At 37.1% G+C, this 15,414-nt stretch overlaps 1 protein-coding gene across 2 annotated transcripts in view; it reads right to left on the bottom strand.

Annotated features, from left to right (window-relative positions):
* The window catches only part of LOC150076458 ((E3-independent) E2 ubiquitin-conjugating enzyme UBE2O), a 758,089-nt gene that overhangs the window by 516,070 nt on the left and 226,605 nt on the right, over window positions 1-15,414 (bottom strand). For both annotated transcript variants that reach the window (XM_090387793.1, XM_090387794.1), the window contains exon 8: window positions 11,432-11,604. In XM_090387793.1, coding sequence (XP_090243919.1) covers window positions 11,432-11,604 — 173 coding nt within the window. The remainder of the gene's footprint in view (window positions 1-11,431; window positions 11,605-15,414) is intronic.

The raw sequence follows: 15,414 nt of genomic DNA, 5'->3' as shown, positions 1-15,414 counted from the left end.
TGCCATCATTTCCCCAGGTAAACAACACACACGTACCTGGCCGTTCACATGGTGCAACAGGAAACATGATTCATTAGACCAGACAACCTTCTTCCAATCACTCAAGGTCCGGTTTTGATGCTCACGTGCCCGTTGTAGGCGCTGTCGCCCGTGAACATTGGTTAGCATGGGCACTCAGAGCGGCCTGCGGCTACACAGCCCCATTTTCAGCAGGGTTAGATGTATTGTGCGTTGTACCACAGTCGCCTTTCTGTTGCCACATACCATCCGGGAGAGACTTCGCTCACCTCGAGCATCGATGAGCAGGCGTTGTCCAACACCTCGCCGGCGGTTCTTGGGTTTTCCCTCCCTGGACCACTTTCAGTAGATACCAACCACAGCTGACTGTGAGCATCCCACCAGCTGTGCCGTTTCGGATATGCTCTGACCAAGTCATCTGGCCATTACAATTTGGCCTTTGTCAAACTTGCTTAAGTTCGCTGCCTTTCCCATCTGAAGAACAAGTGTAACACTGATTAAGGAAGCTCAGTATCGGGTGTTATTTTATACTGTGTCCTGATCCTCACTCGTGCCATAGTTCACCTGCAGTTGCTTCGATTTGCATAACGACTAGCTGGTCATAACGTTTTGGCTCATCGGTGTATATATCATGCATGGTAGCGTGAAATTCTCTACAGTTCTACTGGATTATGGTTTTTTATTATCTGGTTTTGGAGAAGATTTCAAACTGTTTTCTAGATGCCCTTTAAAATTTTTCAAACTTAGGTTTTTCCTTCATAGGGAAATATGATTTATCGGTATCCATCTCATCATCTGCAAAAACTCTAGTACTGATTTGCTTGCTTGGTTGGACCCTTCTGCATCCATTTGTTCAGTTGGTTTTGGCTTATGACATTACATTTTTATTGAGGGATTTTTGTTTCTGAGTGTTTTGCAATAGGAGATATGGATAGTAGGCTGTTAGTAAGTTTTTCTAAAAGTTTTGGTTGGGATGCTATAAGTAGTTCTCATGCCCATTCTGAAATGGACTTCTTTGGAGGTTTTGTGAAATCTGTTTGGGTATCTATAATACTCTGATTTCTTATGGCTTGTGCATAGAAAAGTCTGTTTATGATAGTCGGAAATGCAGTTCTCTTGGCTTTCTGGTACGTGTCACAATTTTCTACTTTATATTATTGTATCTGCTTTTCTCCTTTCCAATATTCACGGTTTTTTTAATTGGAGGAATGTTCCCCATTGCAGTTTGGACATTTTGGTTGCTCAGCTGGATAGTTCTAATTGGTGTGTTCCTGAGATCTACAGTTGGAACAGACAGCAAGTTCATGGTATGCCATTTGTGAATGACCATAATTTTGGCATTTAAAGCAATGGAGAGGATTCAGAATGTATGGTCTGATATTAGAATTTAGATACCCAACCTTGACTGACATAGGTAGTTAGGGAGTGTTAAAAGCCATCAGAACAAGATTTCTGGTTGGGGTTACTGTCCCATCTCTAGTTACTTTAATCCTTCTCAATGGAGCCAGATCTTTAGGGTCTGTAGCTGTGCTGTTTGGATCACTCATGTTAGACCTGGGAATGAGCAGTCTCCTGAGGTCCAAGTGGGAAGCATATCAGTAGTTAGTGTTTAAAAGAAAGAAAGGTATCTTTTGTTTCTTACAAACTTTTGTGCTGATATTTTATACACACACACAGTATAGAATATACTTCAAACTCTAGTAATATATAGTACTCTATCACTATAGAAATCACCTTATAATTGCAGAGAAACTGCTTGATCACTAGAAAGGCTTGGCACTCGGGGCCTTTTTTGAAATATATTTGGAATGTGTTGCTAGTAAATGTCAAGAGTTAGTACTATAGTTAAGTTTATTTTCTTTTTAAAAAAAATTCCATATAAAAAGCATTACTTTAAATCTTACCCAGAAGTATGCTGGGTTAGGTCAATTCATAATAACAATAACAATAAGGGGTGCATACCCAGTGGTTACAATGTTGGCTCATCAACTGGTGGACCAGAGTTTTAGCCCTGCCAAGAAGCAGAATTGTGAAAGTTGCTTCATAAGAATGGAAAAACTGGATGCAATCTGAAGCTGAACAGGTCCACCTCTATAGCTAGATTAAGATGTCAAATAGAAGCAGTGAACATATTGAATTGAGTGTGGCACAGGATAAAATCACTCGCATTCAGGCTCTGACTTGCACTGACCCTTAGGCATGGGTCAGTTTGAAAAGTTGGCAGCAGTCTCCTGAGGAAAACAGTGATGCAAGTGGCACTACCCTATATGGCTACCTCAAGTAAAGGGCAAAATCACTCAACCCCCACCAACTGGAAGTGTTTTCAGAGCAAATGCACTAATGTGTTGACATTTCTTCCAGGATGGGAAGAAATGTCAACACGTGAAATGAAGCATTGAAATCAATATATTCATCATGCAAACATACTACAAAGTAACCACCAAGATGTAGACTGACATGACAATGTACAGGACCAAATGGCAAATAGCAGACCAGAGATGGACCATCATCACGAGGAACTTGAGAGCTCCTGCCAGCTTGGGAAAAGATCAAGCAAGATACGAACAGTCAAATACAAGAGAGAACATGGACCACAGATTATCTCAATAATAACGATATAACAATGAATGCACCAACACAGCTATCTATAGTGGTGGCATAGCAGCTATCAATGGAAAAGAAACCAGCATAACAAGAAATTCAAAAAAAAAAGAAAATCAGCATCAGAAAGAAGGGTACAGCAGAAGAGACAAGAGTAAAGACAGGCCAACTAACCCAGAACCAGTGGAGAAATAGAAGTAGTAGTAGTAATGGCAAATGATATAAGAAAGCAAGCTTATATAGCATCAGCAAAAAAAAAAAAGCTCACCCATCCGTACCCTCCAAGAATTTGTCTAGTTCTCCCATGAATTTATTTAACCCATCCACTTCCACAACAACACCCTGAAGCCTGTTCCAACAATCAACCACAAACTGGCCGAAGGCAAACCTCTGCACACCTATCCTGCAACCAGTTTTCATTTTATGGCCCCTCATTTATGTAGTCTTAGCAAATGGAAGAATACCATTAATATTCGGCTTACTCAATCCAGTGAAGGTTTTAAACACCTCAATCAGATCTCCCTGCAGGTGTCTAATCTCGAGATCGTGCAATTCTGCCCAGACATGATAGGAATAAATATATGATGAGAGCCTTGTCAATCAATTCAGCCATGGAGAGATTGGGCAAGACTCATGGGATAGAATTTTTTTCAGCGTGGTCTGTGCTTGCTAACAGAAGAGACTGCTCCTACAGGGATGGGATACACTTAAATTGAAAGGGTGCAAGAATATTTGCTGATGCCATTGAGGCAGTGTTAAGTGGGTCGGAAAGCTGCTAGATTGGGAGGGGATTCACAGACTAAAAGATTGATGGTAGGCAGAGGCAGAGGCAAAAGTGATTCTTGCACTGCTTCTATTGTAATGAGCAGCAACCGAGAGGGCAAGTTGCTGGGGACTTCAAGAGCTGCTGGGAGTCATCATGAAACAAGTAAATACATGGGCTGAGTTAGCGTAATTAAGAGTAAGAACAAGTGCATAAAATATCTGGAAGGAGAAGAATAGTATTGACTGGATATCCTCTTCAGAACAATTTATTAGAGTACTGGTGCATGGTGGGCTTTGTCCGGCCAAACTATTTAGGCACTAGAGCAGAATTTTGTAACATGTTTGAAAGACCCATTTAAAATGGTCAGTGTTCGGATAGTACACCTCACGACAGGCAGTTAATGCGATTTTGTTCGCACGTTCTTCATAGCCTTTTATCTGGATTTGTTCAGAGATATGTATATAATTTATATATATATATATATTTTTTTAATTTTTTTATTTTATAACTGATTAAAACTTCATTCTCAATAATATGCAGTTTAATATGGTTAGGGAAGGGTGTTACAGTATCACTATGCACATCAGGTTTTGGTACTATCGGCAAGCAGGGGTTTGACAGCTGCATGGTCTGATAATGAGTATTGGTAAGATGTCTAAAATGTTACCTTAAATGTATAGTGGTTTGGCTATAAACTTAATAAACCATATTATTAATTTCACATTTTTAGAATGTTTATTAATTATAGTAATTAATATACAATTTATTGGAGAAATTGCAAAAGAATTGCTTCATGTACTAGATGTTCCAGGGTTTGCTTCATTCCTTCTTCACTGTAAAAATCTAGCTGAAATGTGCTGTAAAACATTCATAAATTGCAAAACTATTAGAGTACCACCATGCACCAGTACTCTAATAAATTTTCACCGGCGAGGTGATCTGATAGAGGTGTATAAGGCTTTGAATGGTTTGAGCATGCTCAATGCCAATGGGATTCTTCATCTTGCTCAGAATAATCACCTCAGAGGGCATAAATTCAAATTGAGGAAGGACGGATGTCGGATAGATGTACGGAAATTTGCCTTTGGCCAGCGGGTGGTTGGTTGGTGGAACCGACTTCCATCACTTGTTGTTGAAGTTGATAGCCTAAACAAATTTAAAGCTCAACTGGACAGGTATTTCGAACGAACGGAGGGGTGAAATGGGAGTGGTGTGTGTTTTTTTTTTTTTTTTTGGCTGATGCTGAATAAGCTTGCTTTCTTGCATCATATGCCTCTACTAATGCTAATGCTAACTATTGAAAAGCTTAAACACACTTCATATTATTAACCTTTATGATTAGATAATATGGTCATGAAGTAATTTGACATAAAAATATGTAAATGTTTTCATGTAAAAATACTAATATATATGAAAAAAAAAAAAAAAAAAAAAAAATTCAATTTCCCTGTTTTATTGTAAAGCCTCAGTTTATATGTCTACAAATAGTACCGAAAATGTTGTCTATTTGAATCAATAACAGCTCCAATTTGACATTTTCAAACATATCTCTATGTCTCTTTCCATTCATGGATTCAGTAACAAAGTGCCTATTAATAATTCTTCAGAAAAATATTGGACCTTCTGAAAGTGGATGTTGAAACAACACCATTAAACATGTAGTTCACATTACTTATCAGCAAACATCAGAGAACTTTTCTTAAAATGCAGACCAGTATTATTGAATACATTTTCAGTTCAGAAACATATATTGTGCAAATAATGAACTTTATCCATTGCAGTAACTTGCTCTTAATGCCACATTGCTCCAATTTGTACAGGAGTCTATTACTTTCTCATCTTCTAATGGTTGCCATTTATTGCATGTAATGGGTTTGATTATTAACAGCACTACGAAGATAAAAGCAAACTTTGTCAGACCATAATGCAATGGATAGATTGCGATGCACTCTATTGTTGCATATGGTCTGACATCTTGAATATAACTGGTGGTTATATTCAAGATTGCAATACACAAGCATATGAAATTCAAATATATTTCTGCTTTAGAGCGCAATAACTCTTAAACCTGCTTGAAGTTATAAGGGTGCATGTCAAGTTACAATGGAGAGTCAGACCTTTTCAACTCATTTTGCCTCGTCCTCTGTTTCGCCATTGTATCGTAGTTTTTCTCTGGAATTTTTTTTTTTTTTTTTCTTTTGCAAAAACGAAATGTCTTTGCCCTTAAATTTAAAAAATATTCTGCTTATTTTCATTAAGCAGAAATTCACAAAATTAGCAAACAATTAACTAGTTAATGAATTGGTTGTACTTGCTAGCCTGCTTTGCATAAAATATGTGGAACAAGTGAAACAGTTGTTCTTTTTCTGTGTGTCACACACACATTTGCTGTATTATTTTAGGGCAGTGCAAAGCTAATTAACAATGTCTTTCAGTAAAATGTCAAAGAAATATGGCATGACATAGATGTACATGAGGTTTACTATGTGTTATTAAATCAAAGAAAGATAATACTTTTGCTTTGTGTGCCATATGTAGATGTGGATTTTCATTTCCAAGTGGTGAAAAAAGCAATATAATCACATTTGGAAACAAATAAGCAAAAATAGACTTAGCATTTTAGAGTGAAGATTTTGTTATCATATGTCCCAGATTGCATAGTTTATCATGAAATATAATCCTCTCTGAGCTGTACTGATCAAGGAAGTGTGCAGTTCAAAAATATGTTTTCCAATAACAAAGAAACTTTGGGTGTGGAAGAACAGAAATAGCAGTCTTTGTTAGAAATTACACAAAGAAGGAAAGAAGAAGCAGTTATGGTTTCAATAGAAGAGGCAGTTATGGAAAAAATGTTCTATTTACAATTGCTGTATGGATGACAGTAATCATAGGGATTCCAAGTGCTATATCATTATCGTGCCTAATTAAATATTCTTTAAATCAAAAGCAGTTTGCTGTTACTGCCAATGTTGGAAGGTTACTCTACAGAATACAGTAGCCGACCAGGCTAGCTGGGTGGGTAAAGTGCCTGCCTGGCAATCCAAAGGTTGCGGGTTTGAATCCCGCCTCGGGTTTGGATCAAAGTACTGCAAAAACATTGGGAGGTGCATTATGGCCACAGAAGCCAATGCGCCAACTACCAATAAAAAAAAAAAAAAAAAAAAAGAATACAGTATTGGTGGCTTCTTCTTAGACATTAAGCCTGATATATCTTCAACAATATTAATAAATACAGAAAACAACAATGTGTGCAGCACCAAAATTCCTGGGAACTCCACTGATAACATTAATTCATGAAGAGCAGTGTTCATTGATAGCAGCTCTCTGTCTTCTCCCACTTCAGCCATCCCTTTATCCATTGCAGTAACTTGCTGTTAATGTCACATGCTCCAATTTGTACAGCATTCTTTTATGTGCAACAGTATCAAAAGCTTTCCTGAAATCCAAGTTCATGATATCAAAATTATTTTTTGCATCCAGTTCCATTGTTACTGCATCATAGTATCCAATCAGATTGGTCAGACAGGATCACCCCCTTGACAAACCCATGCTGTGACTGAAGTATAACTGCACTCCTGTCTAGATGGTTCTACATTGCTTCTTTAACCAGACTCCATTATTTTCCTGGAACATAAGTTAAGTTGCACATGTCCACACGAACTTCTCCTGAATCCAAGGATATTCTCATAATTATGCCTGAAAGTTTGCTTACCTCCTTTGCTGCTTCTGTTAATATAATTAAATAGATTCCATCCATTTCAGGTGCCTTTTTTACATTTAACTTCAGCAGTTTCTATTCCACTTTCCTTTCTGTTATTACAAAGTCATTTAGCTCCCCATTAGAGTTTGATAAACGTCTGGTATCCACTCCCCTAAAGAATTCCTCGTGTGTGAATGTAGATGCAAATACCTATTCAGTTTGTTAGCAACCCGAGCAGGGTCATCGACAGTTAACCTATCGATATCAAGTGGCACAATGTGATTTAGTCCTCCCTTCTACTGTTAATACAAGCATAGAAGTCCTAGCTGCTTTTTTTCTTTTCTTTTTTTTTTTGCACTCTTTGCCAGAGATTTCTCATAATCTGCCTTAGCCTGCCTAACATCCTTTGTGCTTTAATTACAGACTAATTTATATCTACCATAGGTTTCTGCATCATCTGATAATTCATATGCACCCCATGTACTTTTCTTCTCTGCCACTAGTCTCAATAGGTCATCTGACATTATTTAGGTGTATTGGAGTATTGTCAGTGATATATAGGAATTTTGCTAGCAGGGAAAAGATGATTATCCTTTTGTTTAAGACAATGGTCAGGCCACGCCTTGAGTACTGCATACAGGTCTGGAGGCCTCATTTTAGGATGGATGTAGAGTTGCTTGAGCGTGTACAGAAGGGCAACAAGGTTGGTGAGGGGAATGAAGGGATCCTCTTACCAAGAGAGGCTTAAGTTCTGCAAATTGCAGTGGCTGGAGACTAGGCACCTGCGCGGTGATCTGATTGAGGTGTATGAGGTGTATAAGGTCTTGAATGGGTTGAGCACTCTGAGCATATGTCAATGAAATTATCAAATCACATTTAAGATGTGACAAATAACTGAGAATTGTTCTTGATATGCTGATCTTGTTTGATGGAAGTTATTACATTTGAATAAAATAGATGAAAACAGATGCATACTAATGCATCTATCTGCTCTTGTAACTTTTTTTTTTATGTGGCAGCAGTATTCATCATACAAATTTTTTCCCTTGTTGTTTGGGTGAGTGTGATAAAAATAAACAGAAGTGGCTTTGAGTAAATTGTGTCAGATACTCTGTTTTTAATAAAAATTATATAAAAAAATTATAATTATACTGGAGGTGCAAAAGTAGGTATACAGTTCTGAGTTTGAGAAATTAAATCTTTAAATATTTATTATATATCTTTTATTATTTTGTATTCCATATTTATGAATTTTTTTTTTTTAATGTTTTTTCCAGATAATTTATGGATGGCAATTTAACCAATGAAAGTGGATAATCAAACAATACTGGATGACAGAGAATGTTGAAAAGGTTTGACAGAAATGGAGTGAAGAATTTGATATGGCACCACCAAGTAGGCTAACAATCTACAGATTACGAAATAAATTCGATCAGACTGGGTCCATTTTTAATACTTTAAAGAGTGGTAGACCAGTCAGTGTTATTACCCCTGAAAAAGGAAATGTTAGTTGCTGTGCATTTACTCAAAGCCCATGAAAATCAAAAAAGAGAGCTTCTAGTGAGTTAGGCATTCCCCGCAGATCTTTGGGTCATCTGATGAAACATTTAGGTTTGAAAATGTATCGGCGAAGATTAATTCATGGATTATTAGAGGATGATCCGGATCGCCGTTAATAATTCTGCGAGGTAGTTTTGAATGAAGAAAGACAAGTTGATGGCATCATTCGAAAAATTTGTTGGTCTGATGAAACAAATTTTAAACTGTCGGGCACTATTAATAATAGACACAACTGTGTCTATTATTCAACAGAAAACCCCTATATAACAATTGAAAAACAGTTGAATCAACCTGGGGTTATACTTTGGGTGGGCCTTTCATGGGGTCATTGGACCTATCTTTTTCAGTACAACTGAAAACCAACACCTGTATCTTAACATGCTGAAGGACACTGTTATTAGCATTAGTAGAGGCATATGATGCAAGAAAGCAAGCATATGCAGCATCAGCCCAAAAAAAAAAAAAAAAAAAAAAAAAAAACACTCCCATTTTCACCCCTCCGTTCATTCCAAATGCCTGTCTAGCTCAGTTTTAAATTTACTTAGGCTATCAACTTCCACAACAAAAGATGGAAGTCTATTCCACCAATCAACTACCCCCTGGCTAACGGCAAATTTCTGTACATCTATTCTACAACTGTCTTTCCTCAATTTGAACCTGTTCCCCCTCAAGTTCATAATCTGAGCAAGAGGAAGAATCCCATCAGCATTCAGCTTGCTCAACCCATTCAAGACCTTATACACCTAAACCAGATCACCTAGCAGGTACCTACTCTCCAGGTGCTGCAATTTGCAGAACTTAAGCCGTTCTTCATAAGAGCACCCCTTTGTTACTCTCACCAATCTTGTTGCCCTTCTCTGTACTCATTCTAGCAACTCTACATACTTCCTAAAATGAGGCTTCCAGACCTGCACACAGTACTCTAGGTGTGGCCCAACCATTGCCTTGTATAATGGGATAATCACCTCCCTGTCCCTGCTAGCAAAATTCCTATATATCATTGACAAGACTCCATGACCTGTCCTGGCAGCCCCTCTGCACTGCTCAGCAAACTTCATATTTGACTGCACAATTACCCCCAGGTCTTTTTCACTTTCCACTTCTCTGAGGGTAGTACCACACAGTGGTACTGTTCTCTTCAGTTATTGCTACCCATAGGCAGTACTTTGCATTTGTCAATGTTAAACTTCAGTTGCCACTTAGCCCATTTGCCCAACTTATCTAAATCCAGTTAGAGCAGCATACTGTCTTTACTGTCGTTAATAACCCTGCCAACCTTTGTATCATCTGTAAACTTGGACATTAAACCTGATATACCTTCATTAATATCACTGATGAATATACAAAACAACAATGGACCCAACACCGAATCCTGCAGAACTTCACTAGTAACATTTGTCCACGAAAAACAGTGTCCATTGATTACCACTCTCTGTTGTCTCTCACTCAACCATCCCTTTATCCATTGTAGAAACTTACCCTTAATACCATACCTCTCCAATTTGTACGGCAGTCTTCCATGTGTAACAGTATCAAAAGCTTTCCTGAAATCCAAGTTATATGATATCAAGATTATTTTTGGCATTCAGTTCCTTTGTGACTACATCATAGTATCCAATCAAATTGGTCAAATGAGACCTTCCTTTAACAAACCCATGCTGTGCCTTAACTATTACTGCAGTCTTCTCTAGATGTCCTGCAATGCTTCTTTAAAGTTTTCATTAAAGATTTCAGTGATTTCATTATTTTCCCTAGAACACAAGTTAAACTAACAGATCTATAGTTACCTGTGTCACCTTTGTGAATTGGTGATACATTTGCACACCTCCAGTCCATGGGGACCTCCCCTGAGTTCAAGGAAGCTCTCATAATTATTTATTTAAAAGCACCAGCAAACTCTGATGGCTTCCTTTGGATACCCTTGTCAACATTATTTATGAAAATAGGAGGGGACTTAACTTCAAGTTCCAGAGAGTGCCTACTTGTTACACTGGTCCATCCTAACTGACCATTTATGACAAACCCTCAGTCTCATATCACATTGGGATAAGTCTCTTAAAATATATAATTCTTATGCAGAAAACTACTACTCAAAATGTAATGCATTGTATAGTTCCAATATGCAAAAATATATGCTTGTAAAAAATGTATGGCCTGGAGAAACTTTATTTTTTGATCACCCTTCAAACACATAGGCATAATCTTCAAAAGAAACAATTGTCAGAAATAATATTTAAATGTATTAATTATTTCAATTATAAAAGTAATCTTACATTTCATTAATTACAATTACTGTAAAAATTACAAATGTTCACTGATTACAAACTAACTTATAGTTACCCTGGGTAAGGTATCTAAAATTTATTGCCAAGGGCAATAACCCGGTGACTAATAGAAAGGCAGAGAGGTTGTAAAGAAACACTGGGCTTGAGACATGATATTTTTTTGGAATTATATAAGTTTTTCATTTTTTGACAGTCTACAATAAAAGAACTGCTTCTCAACTGATCGGTAATAAACCTTAAGAATTTCATTAGGTTCTTTCAAATATACATCCTAAAGTGACCCAGTCTCTTCAAATGACCGTTGCATATACAATGATAAAACACAATTATACGTGTAGATATCTGCAAATGGCTTCATTTTCTAGTAAGAAAAATTGAGGGGGGAGAGAGAGAGAGAGAGAGGGACAGAGAGAGTGCGAGCGGAAATTTTAAGTTACAAATAGTACCTATATGACTCATTAGTAAAATATTTATATCATGCATTACATATATTTTTCTCACCTGCCACACAACGTGTGCTTTAGTTTCAGTTAAAAGAGTTTCTGTAACTACTTTATCACCAGATTTTAGTGGAAGTGCTTCTTTGATTAAATTTCTCCTTGCTCGCTTCAGCTCTTTTCTTTTAAGAGTTTTGGTAGCTAAAGAAGGCCCTTTTCTACTTTTGTGTTTACTGCCTGGAGAGAAAATCTCATCAGAAAAATAAATAAAATTAACAGAAAAGGACAATATACACTACCCTATCAATTTACAAGAGAATCCAGTGTTCTAATATTCACATATCTCCCAATGCAGATAAATCAAATAGTCCATGACATGCTTGGTTATGTGATGCTAAAGCCTTATAAGAAGAGCTGCAGTACCTTAGTGATCATTAAAAGTTGTACTACAGGATAGGCTTTGGGTTTGGGTTTGGTTTGGGGTTTATTGGCGCATTAGCAACTAAGGCTATAATGCGCCAAAGCAGGATAGGCAGCCAACATCGGTGAACCGAGAGGCATTTTTTTATATGAAGTGACACTGAGGTCACTAGCAGATTTCACTCATGTGTTGATGGTTACTGTGGAACAAAACCAGTAATAGTAATACTAAAAACAAGTGCAGCCAGAAGATAGTCCATGAATGGGACTACATAAGCTTTCCTGAAAATCAGAAGGCAATACTGTAGACAATTACCAAAACCTTCAACACTAAACAGCAAGAACCCATTTCCACCAGCTAGGCATATGGGGAACTTGGCTTATGAGTTAATGAAGTAGTACAGTAATCTGTAAGCTGTCTGCATGGAACTGACAAATTTGTTTAAGGTAATGAATGGAATAGCAGCATTGGCCAATGGAGCACCAGTAAGGTATTATGGTCAGCCAAACCATGATTCATATTCTTTAGCACTGAGGTTTGTTTCTTTAGCACACAGAATAAACTCAAAGGCATTGTGCCTATGTCCTTCACACAGGCCAAGCGATGTTCTTATGTGGGCCATTTCTGCAATAGGCACACATCTCTCATTATTCTGAAAGGCTTTGTCAGCTAAAGGGTGTATCTGAATATGCTTGCAGACCAGGTTAATACCATAATTATGATGTACTCAGACAGTGATCAACTTCCAAGATGACAAAGCAGCAACCTAGAGGGTGTGAATTATATGCATAGTATGCAGACTGCTCCAGAGATGTGCAATAACTATGTAGGTTACAGCATCTGCCACAGTGCACACAACTGGCAGACATGAATCCATCAAAAACATGTGGAATCATGTGCGATGATACATCTCACAGGCCCCAACAACTATCTTGTGGATTTAAAGGCTCTCCTCAAACAGGAATGGAATATTACTGCACAGGATGTCTATGCACACCTACAAATCCATGCCATACAATGCAAAAATGACAATATTATTACAAATGGTGGACCAAGTGCCATTAGGTACATCTCTGATATTTTGGTAGGGCAGTGTACAAATATGGCAAAAATTTTTTTTTTGTTGTTATAAAATAAAATATTATTTTTAATAAGATGAAGTTCACTAATCATAATTTTAAAAGAATCATTTACTTTGTGGGTTACTTCCATTAGAGATAGTGTTTTACTACACAATTACATTTCAATTATTACCTTTGTTAAGAGCATCATATTCTGAAACCTATAGAAGTTCCAGAATATGATGCTACTAGGGTCCTCCTGGATAGTATAGCGGTTTCACTACTTGTCACTCGTTTGGAGAAGTCTGGGTTTGATTTCCATCTATAACTGGAGGAATTTCTAAAGTCCTCTTCAATTGAGGCTGTAATCAGACAAACTCAGGCAGAGGGAATAGGGTTTCCCGGTAATTTATACTGGGTTTTTCACATTGCATAACATGCAAATCGGTCCATGAATACACACTTGTATAGACATAATACATAATGGATCAATATGGTCTAAGTTGCTGATGCTCCTAAAAAACAACAAAAATGGCTCCTTGGTCATATGTGCCACTGTTCTCAGTGATTAGGTAACCAGGAAAGTAAAGGAGGGGAGATAATGTCACAAGGGGGTGACTGATCTGTAACTGCTCAATCTTAGGTGCCCATTAACAATCCTAATTCGGATTAAATTTATATTCTGTTGTTGAATGGATGCATCCATAGGGCATCTCTATCACCTTCCATATTTCTATTTTTCATCTTATCTTTAAATTTTCTTACGTCATAGCTTCTCTTACTTCTCCTTCAATGAAATCCCTTCCCTGTCTCACTAATTATTTTGAATTACAGAAGCATTCATCAGTATGTTCACCTACATTGATTTCCTAGTACTTCCCATTTCTACATGTTTATTATGTTCTGCAATTCTAGTCTCAAATAACCTTCCTGTCTCATTAACGTACAATTTCTTGCAACCACATGCGTTTTTTTACAGATAACATATCTTCTCCTCTTGCAGGAATCATGTCCCTTAAAATATTACCCAGTTTGTTTATTGGTTTAAATACCACATCTAATCCATATTTATTACATATTCTAATGGTTTTCTCTCCTATTCTTTTTATGTACTTATTGCAACTGTTTTTTTGAATGTGTCCTGATTTTACGTTTTTTTATTTTATTTTATTTTTTTATTTTCTTTGAAGTAATTCTCTATGTACAGTCCATTCCGGTTATTTGGTACACATCAGGACTAGTGCATTTTGGCCCGATTAAGCGGCTGCCCCAATTATCCGAAGTTTCACGTAAATAGTTAAAAATACAATTAGTTCACTGTACAATCAAATCACGTTACAACGAACTCAACATAGTAAAATACCGTTCATTATACGATGTGCAGTTATTGTTATTTGATTTTTTTTTTTTTTTTAGGAGCATTAGCAACTAAGGCCATTTTACTCCGGGGATATGCGGTGGTCCTTCTCTGACCTTTCCGCATCCTCCATATTTGGTGGTCACGGGCTCAAACACTGGTCTAATCAAGAAGTGTGTGCTACGCACTGCTGCTCCTGCCCACCTGGCTACAGAGGTGCCACAATGTGCAGTAAACGCTGATCATTGTGATCACATTTGTGAATTGAATTTTAATTCTATTAAACAGCGATTCTAATTAGCGAAAATAGGAGGAATATTATCCACAGGCTATAAAAGCAAAGATATATTAAGCACAAATTTACCCTTTATTACTTTACCAATTAAAAAATTAAATGATACATGAAAATCGGAAGAATATAGGTGATAATCGGAATAATTAATACGTACTGTAATATGTACATACTAACTAGTTGACATTTCTGTTCACTGACATTTGTGGGTGGGGGTTAAAATTTAAAACAGTAAAAAGATAAGCAATCAATAACAAAGAACACAGCACACACAAATTGCAAGTAACACAATACGTGCAAGTGAGAACCGAGTAACGAGTTATAAAGCTTTAAAAATAGGAATGAAGAGAAGATCTGAAAATTAATTTTTTTATATGATTGAAGATTTCATGGAAGTGTAAACACATTTCACCATAACAACCCACAGAATTCCAGCTGTCAGTATTATCGCAAATTCAGTAAGATTGAGTTTACTGTCCGTTTATGATAGATTTCACTAACAGAAAAGCTCAATAAACAGGTGACTGCTAATTGTTTTTATTGTTTTATGGTGTGACCTCCAGAATTTCAACCGAACCACGTGGTACCATCGGAGACAATCGTAGGGTAATTTTCAGTTCTGCGGTCTCCTGCCCCGATTAAACGGCATGCTGTCCCAATTAAGCAGAGTAAACCCTGGCTATTTTCTTGATTGGTTTCTGTTTTTTAAGATTTGGCCCAAATAACCGGAATCCAATGTATTTACATATGGCTTTGTGGACCATGCTCCATAAAAATCCACTGTTAGTAAGGGCTCTGGGGGTGCATTTAAGTGTTCATCATCTAATTTTTTTCAGATTGCAGACTCTTACTACTTTGCACAACTGTGTTTTGGTTGATCTCTTTTTAATTTGAATCACCAGTGAATATTAAAGTT

The sequence above is a fragment of the Mastigoproctus giganteus genome, chromosome 13 (assembly GCF_048544385.1).
Source record: "Mastigoproctus giganteus isolate SK-2022 chromosome 13, ASM4854438v1, whole genome shotgun sequence".
Taxonomy (NCBI): domain Eukaryota; kingdom Metazoa; phylum Arthropoda; class Arachnida; order Uropygi; family Thelyphonidae; genus Mastigoproctus; species Mastigoproctus giganteus.
Note: the sequence above shows the minus strand (reverse complement) of the source record. Positions and strands in the feature narration are given on the sequence as shown.